Source organism: Rhipicephalus sanguineus, chromosome 9 (assembly GCF_013339695.2).
Source record: "Rhipicephalus sanguineus isolate Rsan-2018 chromosome 9, BIME_Rsan_1.4, whole genome shotgun sequence".
Classification (NCBI taxonomy): domain Eukaryota; kingdom Metazoa; phylum Arthropoda; class Arachnida; order Ixodida; family Ixodidae; genus Rhipicephalus; species Rhipicephalus sanguineus.
In genome coordinates, this window is record NC_051184.2 from 72,767,734 (window position 1) to 72,787,551 (window position 19,818).

The 19,818-nt window shown below is 47.3% G+C and overlaps 1 protein-coding gene across 1 annotated transcript in view; it reads right to left on the reverse strand.

Annotated features, from left to right (window-relative positions):
• Window positions 1-18,204: 18,204 nt before the first annotated feature.
• The window catches only part of LOC119405315 (RNA exonuclease 1 homolog), a 44,688-nt gene continuing 43,074 nt past the window's right edge, over window positions 18,205-19,818 (reverse strand). Inside the window, exon 16 of the mRNA XM_037672145.2 lies at window positions 18,205-19,421. Coding sequence (XP_037528073.1) covers window positions 19,330-19,421 — 92 coding nt within the window. The 3' untranslated portion in view covers window positions 18,205-19,329. The remainder of the gene's footprint in view (window positions 19,422-19,818) is intronic.

Below are 19,818 nucleotides of genomic sequence, written 5' to 3' on the forward strand. Positions count from 1 at the left end.
ATGATAACTCGCGTTATTTATGTTCGTCACACGGTCACGTCGCAAGATACCAATTTTGGTGTATATGAAGCTAGCGAAACGGCCGCCAGCGCACCATGAGCGTGGCACGTAAGTCATGCTGTACATGACATGCGTGTCATGATTTTCATGATAACTCGTGTTATTTATGTTCGTCACACGGTCACGTCGCAAGATACCAATTTTGGTGTATATCAATCTAGCGAAAACGGCGGCCAGCGCCCCATGAGCGTGGCACGTAAGTCATGCTGTACATGACATGTGTGTCATGATTTTCATGATAACTCGTGCTATTTATGTTCGTCACACGGTCACGTCGTAAGAGACCAATATTGGTGTATATCAAGCTAGCGAAACGGCCGCCAGCGCCCCGTGAGCGTGGCACGTAAGTCATGCTGTACATGACATGCGTGTCATGATTTTCATGATAACTCGTGTTATTTATGTTCGTCACACAGTCACGTCGTAAGAGACCAATATTGGTGTATATCAAGCTAGCGAAACGGCCGCCAGCGCACCATGAGCGTGGCACGTAAGTCATGCTGTACATGACATGCGTGTCATGATTTTCATGATAACTCGTGTTATTTATGTTCGTCACACGGTCACGTCGGAAGAGACCAATATTGGTGTATATCAAGCTAGCGAAACGGCCGCCAGCGCCCCATGAGCGTGGCACGTAAGTCATGCTGTACATGACATGCGTGTCATGATTTTCATGATAACTCGTGGTATTTATGTTCGTCACATGGTCACGTCACAAGATACCAATTTCGGTGCATATCAATCTAGCGAAACGGCCGCCAGCGCCCCATGAGCGTGGCACGTAAGTCATGCTGTACATGACATGCGTGTCATGATTTTCATGATAACTCGTGTTATTTATGTTTTTCACACGGTCACGTCACAAGATACCAATTTCGGTGCATATCAATCTAGCGAAACGGCCGCCAGCGCCCCATGAGCGTGGCACGTAAGTCATGCTGTACATGACATGCGTGTCATGATTTTCATGATAACTCGTGTTATTTATGTTTTTCACATGGTCACGTCACAAGATACCAATTTCGGTGCATATCAATCTAGCGAAACGGCCGCCAGCGCCCCATGAGCGTGGCACGTAAGTCATGCTGTACATGACATGCGTGTCATGATTTTCATGATAACTCGCGTTATTTATGTTCGTCATACGGTCACGTCGCAAGATACCAATTTTGGTGTATATAAAGCTAGCGAAACGGCGGCCAGCGCACCATGAGCGTAGCATGTAAATCATGCTGTACATGACATTAGTGTCATGATTTTCATGTTATGACTTGTCATTTATGTTCGTCATACAGTCATGTTACGTCATACCAATTTTGGTGCACATTCGATTAACCAAGCGACCAGGAGAGCACAAAGTCGTAGGCGGCTAGATAGATAGATAGATAGATAGATAGATAGATAGATAGATAGATAGATAGATAGATAGATAGATAGACAGATAGACAGATAGATAGATAGATAGATAGATAGATAGATAGATAGATAGATAGATAGATAGATAGATAGATAGATAGATAGATAGATAGATAGATACGGTCAAAGTCGCAGAAGTTCGCTAAGAAATGCTTCGCATTTAAAAAGCCAAAGAATGTTGCCGTGATCCCATATGTCCATGGGCTCTCGCATAGGCTCAAAAAGATTGCTAAGGGCTATGACTAAATGTTGTTTTTTCTGCTCGTGGTAAGGTTGGAAAAGCATGTGCTGCGATAAACAGGAAGAAGAATGGCCAGTCACGGGGAAATTTGTGCTCCGTCAATCATCGCACCCGTTTTGCATCATGTGCATGTGGTGTACAGTGGCGGATCCAGAGGGGGGGCGGTAGGGGCGATCGCCCCCCCCAAAGCATGTGTCAGTCTTCCCCCCCCCGCCTGCCTGCAGTGCCTGTCTCTCCTCCTCCCTACCCTACCCCCCCCCCCCCGCTCAGATGAAGGAACCGCCCCCCCCCCCCAAATTTGGCACCTGGATCCGCCCCTGGTGGTGCAGTGTATGACATCCCGCTCACTTGTGGAAATAAATATATTGGACAGACGGGTGTCTGCCTTAACGATAGACTACGCCAGCACAATAACACTTTAAAAGGCACGCCTACTTCACATTTGTCTGCTCATTGTCGTTATTTTGGCTGTAAACCGTTGTTTAATCGCACGCATGTCATCTTCAGGCACGTTGACCAAAGCTCTCGTGAAATCACATAAGCTTTTCACGTTAGGTACAACCATGATGTTTGCATTTCCACCCCATCTATCTGCCTTCATGATTGCGAATTTAGCCTGCTTGAAAGAAGTGACAATTCTCTGTAATGCGATGATGCGCGCGCAGTCGGATTACGTGTATATATTCCTTCCTGCTCAATAAACCCAACAGTTGTCAGTCAGCGCCTGTCCTGTGTAGTCCCCCTTCTCGTATCTTCGTCTTTTTGCGCTGTTTAAACAATGAAGAATACGATGCCCGGCGCCACAGTGAACATTTACAAAACACAAAGAAAATGCGATCTTCCGTTCGGCTATCTTAACGCAATGAATCAGTTTTCTGGCAAATTTCGAACTAGGACAAGTTCTTCTCTTCTAAAATCGAACATTCCGTCTCGTTCGACATTCCGTCTCGGTTGGACATTCAGACTCGTTGGACATTCAGTCTCGTTGGACATTCCGTCTCGGTTGGACATTCAGACTCGTTGGACATTTAGTCTCGTTGGACATTCCGTCTCGGTTGGACATTCCGTCTCGTTGGACATTCAGTCTCGCCGGTCACGTGACCCATTGGACATTCCGTCTCGTTGGACATTCAGGCTCTGAATCGACTCATTTTAATTTTCCGACCGAGACCGAATGTCCAACGAGACGGAATGTCCAATCGAGACGAAATGTCCAACGAGACGGAATGTCCAACGAGACGAAATGTCCAACCGAGAGGGAATGTCCAACGAGACGACTTGTCCAACGAGCCTGAATGTCCACTATTGGACATTCCGTCTCGCTGGACATTCCGTCTCGTTGGACATTCAGGCCGCAAGCGGACTCGCTGCCGCCGGTCTGCGCTTTCCAGAGGAGTGACGACGTAGCCGAGGTAGACGCACTGGCGCCGGCGCGCGCTGCTATTCGCCTTCGCTGTGCAGTCGGCCTCTGACACTGCGCTGGAGCCGCTTGATAGCGCCTCTGACTGGCGTTCAGGGGCGTAGCCAGGGGGGTGGTTGGGGGGGTTCAGACCCCCCCCCCGAAATTTTTCAGTTTTGCTTGCGCATATATACACACACATAAAAACGCACGTAAAGTATGGTTGAACCCCCCCCCCCCCCCGAAAAAAATTTCTGGCTACGCCCCTGCTGGCGTTTGCCAGTGTGGTTTAGCCATGGAGAAGGGAGCACAAATGCTGCTCAACAGCGCAGAAGAGCGGAGAAGCTTAACTCTAGAAGGATTGAAAGCTAGGCTAGTTGGTGACCGTACTTGAAGATTCTTCAAACAGCGCACCGACGACGAAGACAAACAGACACGAATAGCGCTTTGGTTTGTGGTTCTTGTCTCTTTGTCTTCGTCGTCGTTGCACTGCTTGAAGAATGTTCAAGAAGCTTAACTCATCGGATCCCGAAGTAGTTGCCTGGCAAAATAAATATACATGTGCCACATAATAAGTATACCGTGTGTGTGTCATTGGAGCAGCAGTAAGCATGATAATCAAGCTAATCCTAGACATTCAGGAAAGCTAAGAACAGTTAGCTGAACCTTTCCTAACGCTACGTTATCCTCGCATAGCCGAGCTAAGCCGCTGCAACATTTTTTTACACTGCCACATAATGTGGTTTAGGTCCGCTCTCCAAACAGCACAAAACTTGCAGTCCGAATTAGGGTACCCTCCCGGGTAAACTTTGTGGCGTAAGGCAGGGGAGAGAAAAGCGTGGGCTTGTGGTTTATGCCATAAAACCTCGCGTCTGCTTGAGGACCGACGCAGTAAAGGTGCGAGGGTTTGGCGACCTAGGCGGTAATGCCCGCAAATATCGTGGTATGTAAGCAATCATTCCTTAGCGCTAAGTACTGGAGGGAGATTAAAGGGACACTCAAGAGCAAAACGATTTTTCTCATATTAGTAAAGTACTCTTTCACGATACCAAAAACACCACGCTTGCTGCGAGAAGACGCTTAGTAAGCGAGAAAACGCGCAAAAACAAAATGTGGGTGGCGACGCCACCTTGAAGTTTACGCACCATTCGTCGTGACGTCACATGTTTTGACGGTGTCTACTGAGGACTACGTAGTTCCTAATCGGTAAATATGAAGTAAATTGTCCTCTGTGGGGGCCATGGACTTAACATACCAAGTTTGGGGTAATTTTGTTGAGCCAATGGTGCCAAAATACGATACACATTCAAATCCATGACGTCACGCGGGGAGATTTCGGCGCGAAATTTACAAACGAAACTTTGAACTTTATTTTCTTCTATATTAATAAACCTATGATGGCGAAATTAACGACATTAGAGTTCTCAGAGCACAATTTATCGATCAAAACCGATTCGTTGTTCCTCTTTAGTGTCCCTTTAATAAATTTTGAAGCGTCCCCCAGTATAGCCTGCACTCAGATCGTGAAAGGTCGAGCACTTGCATGAGCCGTTTCATTAACAATTAGGCCCAGAGTAATGTAACAAGTTGGGTGGCGGATTATGGGAGTGAATGGCTAGGGCTGTCCTACAAACGCTACCCACTCCGAAATTGTATATGGCAGTTTTTGAGTCACTTACAATGACAAACGAATTATAGCCATTGTTGCGGCGAATGCCACCACCGCCTCCTCCGAAGACGAGGCTCGAATGGGCGCTGCCGTCGCAACACTTCCAGTGGAGTTAACAAATGATAAGGCGAATTTATGCCCACAGGAATACTCTGCGGCATCGACATAGACCACATCATTGCAGTTAAAGAAAATTATCTGAAGCCGATTTAGCTCGTTGTTGTCTTCACAGCTTATGGTGAACAGGATGCAAAGTTTTAGAGAGAGAAGGGATATCAAAGTTCTCATGAATCTGGTGGGGAATATTAAATTTCTCATTGGTCATCGGTGCTGGGATAATGATTTTGCGTGTTCTCTTTTTGTTTTGTTTTTTTACAACGGAGCTGATTAGGCTTGTGTTCCAGCCGTCGCCGGCGACCGCTCAAAACTCAGCGCAGCTGTGCAAAGCGCAGTGGAAGCATAGCATAGCCATGTATAGTATAGCAAGGGATGGGAAAGGGAAGTGAGCATGAGGAGAAGTGATGTGAGGGCGAGGAGGATGGAAGGGAGAGGGTATGGCATAGTCATTTGTAGTATAGTATCGTAAGGTATGAGCAAGAGAAGTGAGGCGGAGTGATGTGAGGATGAGAAGGATGAAAAGGAAAAGGGTACGTGAGAGGGTCTATTTTCCTTAATGTCCGTCTGTGGTTCATTACTGTGACTATATTCCGCGATGACAACGTGCAAGGACTTATGAGGGCGCAAAAGGAAGGTTGTAGTTAATTAACAGCTGCTGAAAGGCAGCATCAGTCATTTCTGCACTTCTGAAAAAACACACGCAAAAAATTGGCCGCCATCCTGCTCTGTGAACGTGAATGTCCAGGAAGCTGTATCAAACACCACAAATGCTGATGACAGAAGGGGGGGGGGGGGAAGTGTTAGGTTTTAGGATTACTTTAGAGTAATGGTAGTGATAATCCCTTTGTGGTCGTTGTGGTAGACCGTGATTGGTTCCACGACCATATTCAGCAAGTCGAATTTGTGCCGTTCGTCGAGCATTTGTATCCATACTGTTCTTCTGGTGTCTTTAATTCGCGTGGTCTACCCATGGCAGTCTTAGAATGAACTGAAATAGTGGCTTGACGGGTCTCCCTTTTATATATGAAAGCGGAAAACTAACGCGGGGAGAAGGAAGGGCCTTCTGACGTCATTCGAAGCCCTCGCGTGAAGTGCAAAGCAGCTGCAAACTAATTTTCACCGGGAACACGTGGTAGGGGATTCCCATTTCTCACAGCCTCCTTATCATCCATCATGCGGTTCTGATGCTTGTTTCGTGGTTTTCTTTATTGAAACGAATACTGATCTCTGTGCTGATAGCCAAGAAAAATACGATGTTTGCCTTCAATATTTTAAAGGGCCCCTAAACCACCCAGAAGTAGAAATTTAGTTTTGGCGTTGCAGTTGTGCACGAGCCTACAGCGAACGCGTTCGTCGGCTCGTCTGTCCACCTCTCTGAATTCCCTTCCTCGGCGTCTGAGGTGAAAACGCAAGAGGAGGTAGCAATAGCGCTTGCCGCCTCGGACACGAACTCGAGGGTGATCATCACAGATTCGCGCAGAGCCTGTGAAAACTACCTGGCGGGCGAGGTCTCACCTTTAGCCTACGAAATTCTAAAGCGAGCCGCGAGGGATTCGGACCCCTCACCTAAACGCATCATTTGGACTCCGGGCCACCAGGGCCTTCGAGGTAACGAGGCTGCGGACGCGGCCGCCCGCGCGCTTATCCCCCGGGCACCTCACCCAGGCTTTTCCGGCTCAGAGATGCAACCGCTTCTGCGATTCAAAGAAATTCTGGCTCACTATTGCGAACGCCATGGGCTTTTCCCGGTCCCTGCTAAGGGCCTGAGTAAAGCCGATGAACGAACCTTAAGGCGCCTGCAGACCATAGGTCGGCAAAAAATGTGGAGCTCACTCAGACTCACTCACGAAACATATCTTACCTTTAGGGCTCACGCGGACTCAGATTCACCAAACTTTTCCTCATCCGGACTCACTCGGACTCAGACTCACTATAATTTTTCTCAACCGGACTCACTCGGACTCAGACTCACCAAAATATAATTCACTCGAACTCACTCAGACTCAGACTCACGGCTCGATCTGAGTCTGAGTGAGTCTGAGTGAGTCGACTCATGAGTCCTTTAGCCTATAATTAGCCTTTTTCTACCGTGATGTCAATGCCCGTTAACGCCAATATCTCGCATAATCGGTGCGCTACTTAGCATCTTTTGATCTCGTACCTTCAAATAGGAGTTATCTGAGTTTGCAGTTCAGTAAGGACCTTTTTATTGAAAGAGATGACTCACATGATATATTTTTATCAGTAACTTCCCGTGAAAAAGTTTGCGGGGGGAGGTCAAGGCACTTCCTCCCCCTCTCCCTCCTCAACTCACGCCTCTGATCAATAAATATTGAGCTGACGTATGAACGGTAGCGCGTTGAAGTATGTGGGACTATACGTGAGTATAAACATGAGCCGACATAAGACTTATAGTAATGCTGAAGTAGAGTAGGTAGGACCATAGGTCGGCAAAAAATGTGGAGCTCACTCAGGCTCACTCATGCAACATATTTTGCCCTTAGGGCTCACTCGGACTCAGGCTCACCAAAATTTTCCTCAACCGGACTCACTCAGACTCAGACTCACCAAAATTTTTCCCAACCGAACTCACTCGGACTCAGACTCACAAAAGCTTCACTCACCCGGACTCACTCAGACTCAGACTCACGTCTCGATATGAGTCTGAGTGAGTCTGAGTGAGTCGACTCATGAGTGAGTTTGCCGACCTATGCTGCAGACCAACACCTTGTTGTGTCCTGCAATAGTAAAACATTTTGACCCGAAAGTTGATGGGCGGTGCCCTCACTGTGGGGAAGTCTCCGATAACTTTCACATGGTTTGGGCATGTCAGTTGAATCCTTCCATTCCCCCTAACCCTCCCCTACTAGAGAGGCATGGGAGGCAGCCCTACTCAATTGCTCAGGCCTGGAGTCTCAACGGGCTCTAGTCCAACGGGCGCGGGTAGCGGCGTTGTCCAGCGGAGTCCCGGAATAAGGACTCCCCCTATGTAAAGGGTCCTTTTGGGCCTGCAAACTCTCATTTTATTGAATAAAAGTTCTTCACACACACACACATCTTTTAGCAGTGGAGTACGCGAGCGTCTGTTGGTGGTTTAGCGCCCTGTAACCTGGCGTATTGTATTTACGCCACGAAATTTTCCGACCATCGAGAGATATACTGATTCACTGTATTAGTAAATCCGACTGGACCGCAATGGTTAGTCGAACAGGCCGAGCCGGGGGCTGACACCTTTGGGAACCAGGACGAAGAACTGCACGCTGGTGAATTAATAGATGAAAGGAGACTAAATTTATCGCACTGTATAGCGGAATAGCTTCTGAAATGTCCACAAAGGAAAGTTTATTGAACCGGTACACGCAAGCGCTAGAGGCGCTTATAAACTAAATACTTAAAAATTGCGTCAGTGTAACTTACACAAACGCTAGACGCAATTTTACGCAGACTGCTGTTATGTATTCTACGCTACCAAGCAACTATGCAAGAAAAAAGATGTGAACTAAAGCAGCTTACTCATAGGCTTACTTCTCAAGGAAATGGGGAAAAATGAAATCATCACGGATACACGATCGCTGCTGATGGAGCCGGTAAGACAGGAGCTCCACCTTATTGTTTCTTTGTTTAAGCCGCAACTGTAGCCCAAGCTTCTGCGAAAAACTTCTTGCAGAATATATGCGTTTAAATGAAAGATGTTTCCCCCTATTACAAGAAACGAGGTCTTTTTTCACATGAAACGCCGAACTTTATTTCAAGTTCTTGACTACGGCAACAAAAATCTGGTTTGGGTCAGTTGGTTCACCGCTGAAAACATTAAAGCGTAGCGCAAATAACGAGGACAGCGAAGACACGAGAACACAGGAAAGGCGCACACCACATACAAAAAACATACAGGGTCCCTTGCGCATTCACATAAGACTGCTCGAAGGTGAAAGCCACGTTCTTCGGCTTCTCAGTCCATGTATCGATCCTGCTATGATGTCATGTGATAACGCAATCATGTGGCGCTACGTCGCGTGACGCCACGCCAGATGTTGTGCCGTCATAATGACGTCACAAAATTTTGCTATCTGTAAGGTCATGATGACGTCATATAGTAACGTCATCACGTGATGTTTTTTTTTTGTTTTTTGCATAACTCGTGCTGTGCCCGACGCCGCGGGAAGCCGACGCCGAAGGTCAATTTTCGCGTTTTATGAGGCATCTAAAGTTTTCGTCTTAAATGTGAAATCGACTGGCCTGGAACGATTAGCCGACCTGGTCGAGGCGGGAGCTGGTACCTTTGGGAACAAGGAGTACAGGTTGCACGTTAGTGTTCTTGTGCTTACACTGTCCTTGTTCTCTGCGCTACTCGTCAGTGTTTTCATTGACTGCGACGGGAACCCGCCTGTATCATTATAAACAGCAATATCACTACAATCTAGAAAGGCCAACAGCATGCGCCCGTGCCATGTGGCCGCACAGGAGACAAGAGACCTGGGCCACGGAAACCGAAGGTGGGGTTTAGCTGCAGAATAATAAAGTGTCTTTGAGGCTTGCCCGCCTTGGGTTCTTTCTGGAAACCTCAGCCCTGCGACGGCTCTGAAGCGAAGTGCACTTAAAGGGGTCAAGCAACACTTTTCCAAGTAACCATCGAATTGCTTCGCAAAAGGAGTTTATTGCCTCGCGAATGGACCACCGCAAAAAGTTTTAGAATCCGTCAAGTACGAGCGGTGCTGCAGGGATTTGTCGCACGCTGTAATTTCTTTCTCTCTTCTCTCGTCCAGACGAGAGCGCTCGCAGAGAGGGATGGCACGGGGGAAAGATTTAAGTCACGCGCTCGCCATGACCTTGAGAACTTTTTCTTTTTTTCGACCGCGCGGTTTCCTTCCAGTGTGATCGCGAGCGCGGGAACGTGACGTTCAAATCAGCCAATGGCCTTGAATTTGGGTAAATGGCGCGGTCATTTGGGTATATGGCATCATTTGTAGAAAGAAGGCGGAACGATTTCTATCTGACTTTGAGAATTAATTGTAAATTCTAGTCCACGCGCTGCGCTATAATGTTTGGCTCGCGTGCTCTCAGAAGCCTGGGCTACCGATCGGCAGCGTTTTCTATCCATGCTGAAAAAGTGTTGCAGGACTCCTTTAAGGCGGGGCCAACAGGTGGTTTTCAGAGTTCGGCGCGAGAGGCTACTTTTTTCTAAGCACATTTTTCGTGCGATTCCGTGCAATTTGGCAGTGGACACTAGCGCTTCCTAGATGTTTCGACGTTAGGTTACCCTTCGCTTACGCTGCTGCTTGCGTACCATCGTTTGCCTGTCTTACTTTCCGGCTTCGCTATTACCGTTTTCCACAAAGATGCTTAGTTAGGAACCAAATACAATTTCGGAGTTTTGTGACGAATCGCGTTGCGGAGCTCACCCCGTGACGGAAGTCAGTGAGTGAATGGACGAGACCCGTGTTGTTTGTTTGTTTGTTTGTTTGTTTGTTTGTTTGTTTGTTTGTTTGTTTGTTTGTTTGTTTGTTTGTTTGTTTGTTTGTTTGTTTGTTTGTTTGTTTGTTTGTTTGTTTGTTTGTTTGTTTGTTTGTTTGTTTGTTTGTTTGTTTGTTTGTTTGTTTGTTGACATGATGTAAGGAGATGCTGGCGCACAAATACGGCACCGGCTATTCTTTAGTTCTTTGAGCTGTCGAACATAGAGCATATAGGGTCCAAATTTCCAAACATAAATCCGCAGCACGTACAATATACAACTTGGAGAACACCACGACACTATGACTCCTCATAAATACAAGGAATAATGTCCCCTCATATGAGGTTATGAAATCATACATCATGTAGATGAATTATCACGTAAAAACATAGCATAACAGTCAAGGCAACATAGTCAACAATCACACATATATTGTTTGCCCAGAGGATGGTGAAATGGTTTAGAGACTGGCTTTATACGCGAGATGTTGTGTAACATCTATAATGCCGCTGTCCTTTATGCAATGTTCGCTTTATGCTTGTAAATTCGGTCGCTCAGAATTTGCGTTTTTATCCTCACACGGGTTCCGCCCCACATGTTGGTACTGGCAACATGCAATGGATGTACACTTCTGACATGACACATAACAAAGAAACTCGAGAAGTTAAGAACGACGCTCCTGTCGACGAAACGGGAAATGATAGGCATAGCATTAATAGACAGGAAGAGATCAGTGTGGATTAGAGAACAAACAGGGGTAGGCGACATTTTAGCTAACATTAAGAAAAAATTACACCATCTCCCGCTAAAGGGAACCATGTGTGGATGCGAAGCAGCGGGGAGATGGTTCGCTTGAGCGAGAGATGGTGTAATTTTAGGGGCGAAGCTCCTTAAGGCGGCACCCGTTCGTCCCTCGTAGTCGTAGCGGTCGTAGTAGTGCGTAACCAGTCGTAACGCTAGTACCAGATCTTGACCTCCAAGGTGGTGCCGGTGGGAGATTTTTCCTGTGCATTGTTGAACAATAAAATATTCTCAGCGTGCGCGTTAACTAAAAGCCGAATTCTTCTGTCTCTCATTCCCCATTAGCAGCCATTGGCATGTTCCAGTAGGAAACGTTAGTAGAAGTAGAAGTGTAAGTGTTAGCTAAAAGCCGACTTCTTCTGTCTCTCATTCCCATTAGCAGCCATTGTTTACCTCCAAGGTAGTGCCTGGTGAGATTTCTCCTGTGCGTGATTAAACAATAAAAATTTTGTTTAAAACGCCGTTGATTGATGAAATAAACCAACGAAAGACGCCCGATGTTTTATAAAAGCAAAACGAAAGAACGCCAGATGTTTCTAAAGCAAAACGAAAAGACGCCAGCTGCTTAACGAAAGACGCCAGATGTTTTCTAAAGCAATGATTTTCTAAACAATGAAAATTCACAGCGTACATGTAAAATTAAAGTGAGCTGCAAGTCGTCATAACTCATCGAACCTTTAGTATAAACGCGCCCGATCTCACGTCGGCGATGATGTAGTGGGCAGAATTCACGGAAGATTCACGGTTTACCGATGAACCTCCGCAGCTTCGCCCACTCATCATCATTCACTCCGTGGACATGCTGTGATTTTGTAGGAGCTGGCTCGCCAGGTTCTTAAGCTGGGGAGAAGTCCCGCGCCGTAAGCTGCATCCATCCATTCAAAGCGTCGTGGAACGCGAAGAGGAACGCTACGCGCGTCGTGTCTTCCCTCTAGCCTGGCCGTTAATTTTCACAGGGGGGGGGGGGGGGGAGGTGATTCTTAAAAGGAAGAAGGAAATGAAAATGGAAATTGGGTGTGGAGTGCACGATAACTGTCTCTCAAGTGAGGACACCTCAACCGATACACTCACGGGGGATTAGGGATTAAAGGGACAGTGAGAGTGAAAAGAGTATGGTAAAAGAAGAAAAAGAAAGGTATGAATGGGAAAAAAAACAGTGAGGGGGTGGGGGGGGCAGGAGAACGGGCGTCCGAGTCACCGTGGTGAGCGGCTAGAAAATTCGTTCGACTAGGCCGGCATCCTCGAGAAAAGCGAGTAGGGCCGCAAGGGCTGATCGGCGACGGTGCACGTGGCCGGTGGGATGGAGCAAGTCCTGTAGGGTCGCACACGGCAGTCCGACGAGGCGGAACGCGGTCGACAGGCGCGCGAGAAGGGGGAGCGTAGGAGAGGAGAGAGAGGGGGAGGGGACGCGCATGCGCTGGCGCTCATCGCGGCGTTGCGCAGCAAGGAATGAGGCGCGAGAAATGGGGGGAGCGCATGAGGGCGCTCATCGCGGCGTTGCACTAGAGTCACTAGAAAAATTCCAGAGTAACGCATCTGTTTTCCGCGCGCCGCCGCTGACTCGATTGGCTTACTTGCATCACGTGACCTCTCGCCGCCATATCCCTTCCAAGCGCTTTGGGTGCAGGCGCGTTGAATGCAGAGCGCGGCGGGACATTTAGCAGTACCACGGTCCCTAGAAGTATTTCGTCGCTTTTTTAAACGCGTCATGCAGATGCCAGAGAGTAGTTCACCAGTGACCGAACGTTGCTGGTGAGCTACTCCGGGAATTTCGTATATTTTTGCATTCCGTGTGGAAAACATTAACGTCAAAGAGCGTCGTTGTACGTGGCTGCATAGTTGGCCGCGGAATGAATTCGCCCCCTCGAAGAACACTCCTTTCTACAGTGAACTACACAAACTTTGCTGGAAAAGCTCTCATGCAACAGGATACTTCACCTTTTCGGTTCGCTATGTTCAGCGATATTGAAAACTACATACTACATACATTTCTATTTGCTCGGCTGTTTATATCTCGATCTGTTGAACAGATTGTGCATGCATTTCGAGTTATAAGCGTGTCACGCACGAGAGCGAAATCGAAGACTTATTAAAATAATAACTGTTTACTGTATACCTTGAAGGCAATAGTCGCATGATCATTTGCCACTGCGCAAAGCTGAAGCGTGAAACTCTGTTGATAAACTTGGTATAAGGCAGTGTTATTAAGCGTATTTTATTTTTTTCAAAAAAAAAAAATCACGCCATATCCACGAAGTGAATGACGATGAGTGGGCGAAGCTCCGGAGGTAATCTGGTAAACCACCAATCCCCGTAAATTTTGCCCACTCGATCATCATACAAAGACCTGACACACAAACGCGGGGGTCCTCATATATGACGTTAAGCTCAGGGGAACGTTTATTGTCGATGTTGCCGTGTTGCTTTTCGAGGGCGAGAGCGCGTTCACGATTGTTTTCATCCATGGCAGAAAGAGAATGTGTGGTCTGCAACACGCTTATACTTCATGGTCATAAGCGTCCTCGTTATCACGTGTAGTGGGTACATTCCATTATACTGGAACGCGCTTATTCTTCATGTTCATCAGTCGTCATCGTCATGGAACGCGCTTATACTTCATGGTCATCAGCGTCATCGCCATCGTTATCACGTGTAGTGGGTGCATTCCACTATACTGGAACGCGCTTATTCTTCATGGTCATCAGTGGTCATCGTCATCTTTATCACATGGAGTGGATACATCCCACTATGCGTGACTACATACTACATACTACAAAGGAGGGACAGGCTCACACCCTGAGGAGCTTCGCCCCTAAAATGTTGCTAATGCTGCATTGCGCCGAGCGTACCCTTACAATACTGTTTAGTGGGGGAGAAATGGTCACAGCAAAAAAAAAAAAAAAATCGGCTTATCCTTTCACGCATTGAGGGAATCGATTTCATGCGAGCCCTAGATCTATATACATACTGTGTTGCAGTAGCATGCGCGTTAAAAATTTTCGGGATGTACTATTTCTGATCAAAATAACATAAATCACTGCGCCGAGGAAGTTTTAACAAGAGTGGATTACGAAAAAAAAAGTTGAAATTAAAAGCAGTGCAGAAAGCGAACCCCAGCTGTTTACGCGCTGGCAATGCCAAAAAAAAAAAAACTTTGTCGGAACACAGCAAAATATTTGCAAATGCACTGCAACGTTGGGAATACTAAGGAGACAAAAAATAGGAAATGAAACAACTGAGTAGTGACGTCAATCGTTTTTGATGGCCTATTTTCTACGTATCTGTTAGGAAATGACAACGTATTCGCAAAATAAGATGCACCTTACCTACCGCACGCCGATTCGCCTGTGCGTTCGGCTGCTGGCGTTCCGAACCGAGACAAATACTTCACGCACAACTTCTACTTATTGTACACACACCGCATCTATTACAGATAACACCCAGCTGAACAGCAAGCATGGCGCGCAAGTAAGGTATGCGTCAGCGATCAGTCGAAGGCTGCAATGCTGAATGCTCGATGTTCCATAATGTTCTCGAATGCGCTGTGAAGTGAACCTGAACACCGACTGCAAAGCTAGCGCAGACAGTCCACATTCGCCAAGTGTCGAAGTAAATGGCATCTCGCACGGTCATTACGCTAATGCAACTATAGAGCTCCGGACCTTGCGAACACACCCGGCCATGAAATGAAAAGAGACCGGTGAAGCCACGAAGAGAGTTCGCGAGCACATGGCAACATTCGCCGCACGTTTCATTAGCTACACCGCTTACCGCGCAGTCGATTCATGACTGTCGATGACTCGAAATCACTTCTGATATCCTTTTGAAGAAACACACACATATTGCAGTTACGCCGAGCGTAACACGGCATCGAGGCGAAAATATCGGTCACTTCTCAACACACGCTACCAACGCGCCGGACGGTCCGGAAGGGAAATGGCCGCCGCCGCCCAATGTTGCCCACTTGCAGCCTACCTTTGCGGTACTCTGAAATTTTCCAGTGACTCTACGTTGCACAGGAGAGAATGAGGCGCACAAGAGAGGGGGAGCGTAGGAGAGTAGAGAAGAGAGAGCAGGAGCATGCGCAGTGGAGTGCCGACGCCACCGCCGGACACAGCCCCGAGCAAGAGCTGCTTCGCATCTAAAAATCGATTAGGAGCTCTTCCCCTATCGGGAAAACGGGGGCAAGCGAAGCTTGGCGTGTGCTTTCTTTCTTTCTTTTCTTTCTTTCTGTCGCATTGCGCAATGCTCCATCCTAACTGTTTCCAACCTCCATGCCGGGAGTCGAACATTCACCCGCGTGCTTAGCAGCGCTATACACTTCACTTGCTACAGGCAACAACGGTGGTCATGCATTCATGTCCGGGTAACTATGAAATGTGGCAACGTGAAACGACAAGTGACCTCGATAGAAGGTCACGTTGCCGTATCAGATACAGCTGATCGCCGACAAGCCCGCGATTGAGACCGCATCAATTATTGGAAAACGTGTGTGACCGGCGCACCTTCCAGTGGGGGGGAGGTCTTGGGGCGGCGGGCCCCTAGCCCCCCCCCCCCTCCCCCTGGCTACGAGCCTGAGTGACATAAAGTGACAAAGAGTTGACAAAGCTCGGTCTTAAGTTCCATAATGTGTACGTTGAAGTCGCCGACTAGGGGTTCGTGCTTGTAGGTGTTTTATATTGTTCTGTCACAATTATGATTGATATTAGGCTATTGTTAAACCTTTTTTAGGGGATTTTACACGGTGCTGTGCCGTGAGCACGGACACCACACAACGGACAAGCCTAGACCCTAAGATGCTTCGCCCCTAAAAAGTCAGACTACCAGAAGTTTGGCCCAAAGGGGACCGTTTGTTCCTTTCTTGGAACGCCGTTTACGTTTGAGTCAGTGTAGAACATTGATCACGGCAACCTGTTTTATTTGTCTTAACCTTCGCTTAGGCAAGTCTTTTTAGTGACAGCGTCTATAAATTTTTGAACCAACAATGCGACTCTCCCAATCTTTAGATTTAATTACAGAAGGCAATGCAATCGCACCCTGGGAGAGGGTCGGCTTCGTGGCATTAGGCATGTCACCGCGGTGGTGCACTCTTTACAGGGTGACTTAGAGAGAAGCCTCTCAATGGGGGCACATTTCTTCGACAAAATACGTTATTCCTAAACAAGGAAGAAGAGGGGCAGGAGCTTTAATTAATTTTATTTGTTTTTGTAGCGTTAGCTACACTTGCCTAGCCGGAGCCGATTTCGCGTGGAGGGTCATGAGCCATGCTGCGCATGCGCGAGGATCAGTGATGTCACACAGCTAGGTCACCGGAGCTGGCATCTCAGGCGCTCTCCGACACCGCCGCGCGCGGCTCGCCGCTGCTAGTCTGCGCGTTCGGGAGGAGTGGCGTCGTAGGCGCGCAAGACATGCTGGCGCCGGCGCGCGCAGACCACGCGGTTTGTAGTGCGACGCTATAATTTTACCAGAATGTTCAAATAAGTCTCTGCTGTATAGAACCGGGTGTCCTTTTTGGTAACAAGCTTTTCCCGTCAGATATGATTTTTTTTCGCCTATTTCCCATTCAGTTAAAGCAGGCCACCACTGTCACCGACGAGAGATCCTGGTCATGGTTGCGGCCATCCTCCACTCCCTGTCCGCCAGGCTCAATTGTTGACTGTTGCGTCTCGTCTCACTCTGATTTATCGAGAGAAATGCTATAGCTCTGAGACTCGCAGTTATCAGCTTTTACTTCAGCAGCAAGAAGCGTTGCCAGCAAGTCCCAACCGTGAACAAATCTCTACCATATTACCACTTGTAACCAGCCAGAGAGCTGGAGCATTTCTTCGGGCGCAAATTACAACCAAATGACACGCGAATTTTAACAATACCGCCAAATGTGAAAGCATCCTTAATAGTACCACACAATGTCTTCAAACGTGCTGGCAGCAACGTTGTCATTACAGTAGCAAACATTTTTAGTGGCATGAGCACCCAGTGACACTCTTTGCTATCTTCCAGAACACCCCATGAAGCGCCGATGCGAGTTGTCCGAAAACCCTGATGAAAATAAAAATACCCATAAAAAGGATGGAATGGGTTCAGCTAATGATTGTATATGACAGAGTGGACATTAAGGTACGTCATAAATAAAATCGAAGTCATATTACTAGTATAATTAAGTATAAGCAGCAAATACACCTCAGAACCCCATAAAATGGGGCTCGCTACGCTAAAGGACTGCGAACATCTGGCGTACTGATGTGAAATCCTTACCCAAGTTTACCCATGAACCGCTGCAGTTAATTGCCGCTTAAGTGAACTTATGCTCCAATATCGCATGTATCCAACATAACTCTTGAACCAGACCACCAAGTTTTGCATTATGGATACTATTCTTTTTTTCTTAAGAGAGAACTCTACGACACGAATGTCGGTGACGTGTCATTCTCCGACCAAATCTTCTTAAATTAGAATACTTCAAGTGACAAAGGTAAGCCCTCCAAGCATTCCTCAGTGTGACAGAAGAAGGGGTGCCAAAAGACATGCTGGAAGAGCTTAGTACGAATGCACAGCAGCAGCTGACAAGTGTTACAGGAGAGAGGGATGTGAACGAAATGTACACAGCAGCATCTGCACATTCTCTGGCCACTTGGTCAAACAATTTATTGGCACCTCCAAAGGGCTAATGTGAACCAGAGTTCAGGCAGCATGGTAAGGAAGTTCTCAAGAGAAAAAAAAGTTGGAGGCAACCCTAATCCTTGGCTAGGGTGTCTGGTAGTCGCACTTGCACCTCAGCATTCGTGTGCCCTGGTGTATTCCTTGGGTTAACATTGCATTTTGTCACGCTGCCGAAGCAGATCTCAGAGGCCATGTAGAAAGTAACGTGTGGTTGAGATCTGCTCCGCCAGGTGCCTCCACCGTTTGTTCCTTGACCCACTCTGCTCTCTTCTTGTCCCTTAAGGTTACACACATCGTTTTACTTTCCATTGCTCGATGCATCATCCTCAATTTAAGTTGAACCCTCTTTGTAAGCATGTGAGTGATTTGGGCCAAACAGACGAGACAGGTAACTTCGAAACAACACGTTTATTGGATGTGGTTCACCTTGTATTGCTCATTAAGGAGAAGGGAAACAAGCGCAAGAACAGGCAACAGTGTATGGGCTATATATATATACATAAATATAGGTTACAGCTCCCCGTCATGGGCACGACCCTAGCCGTGCTAACAATGGGACGTGGGTGCTGCGGTCAGCGGCGTGCATTCCATAGGCGACCAGCACTGGCAATGCACGCCACCTAGGAGAAGCGGGGAGCATATCCAAGTATAATGAAGGTGCGCACCGCAGTACTTCGCATGCTCACAAAGTGAAGAAGCCGTGCTTGGCAAATGAGAGATGGGGTGATTTCTTTCCCTCGCGATATGGTTGAAACGGAACTCACTCTTTCCTTTTTTATATATCTCTAATTCTGTAGAAGATATAACTTTTTTTTTTATCATAACAATCTGAGACTGTGCCTTACTGAAATCCGAACACTTGGGACCTTTGAGAGCCCGGCAAGGAAGGCATTCAAACATGAGTTCTACATAACAAATACGAATCGAATTTAAAGCCACTGCGAATCTTTATTTTTTTGGCTTTGTGTGACAGCTTTCTTAAATATCTCAGGCAAAGCTAGAAGAGTACTCGCGCTTAGTTTTTCCTCACATCAAAATGCGTGTCGACGAACAATCTTTTTTTGGCAAACCCTTCTGGCAAGCTCCCATGTCACTAAAAACTAATGAATTTGTTCGAACAGTATCATTTCTCAATCAGTGCAGCGTTTTTAATGCAAGAGCAGCCACCTTAAGTGTTACACACCTGAAGCGTTGTTTAAACATAGCCAATACCCGTGGTCTCTTCGGGGTGTGCCTCAAGCTCGGCTGTAAGAGCTGCTAGCGAACCTTGAGGCAGGTTCCCAGATCACAATGAATCCAGGGCAATCCGAAGCCGCTACGGGCTTCGATTATCCTGGCACTCCTAAATTTGTTCTTTGTGAGCGGCACGTGAAAAGCCATCCCTGCCAAGTGTGCGGGCTTTCTGGAACTCCAGTGGACAAGGCAGATCCCTCTCTTCCCTGCCCGGGCAAAGCGGGCCAGGGTGCCTTTCTTTCTGGCGGCCATGTTTGGTATTGCTGGAGACGTCCAAGCTATCATCGCACACCTTTCTTGAGGTCGTCACGCACTTTCCACAGCATCAGCTCCATGCAGGCAGCTGCGTCTTCCTGGCTGTCATGACCGTCCACTGCGCACGATGAAAAGCATTGTGTCGCCACTTCACAGAGAAAATGCAGCCCTCCCTAAGCACGTGTTATGAAAGTAGCTAAAGAATTACTACAGTCGGTTACCACCTAAAAAGAAATGGCAGCTCTGCCTGCAGAAAGACGGTGCACCTGTCGTTCACGTGTGAGACAGTTGTGCTAGCTGGTTTCCGCTTGAACTATAAGTACTTTTTCGCAGCTACTGTAAATACTACGCATGCTAAGAATTAAAGGTTCATTGTTATAACCTAAAACGTTAAGTTTGGCTGAGCAGCAATGTCAGGATCCCAAACAAAACTTACAGGGATGTCCGAGTTTCCATGTAAAACCAGACACATAATGTGTGTCTGTATGGTAACGTCAACTATCTGAAACACTCGA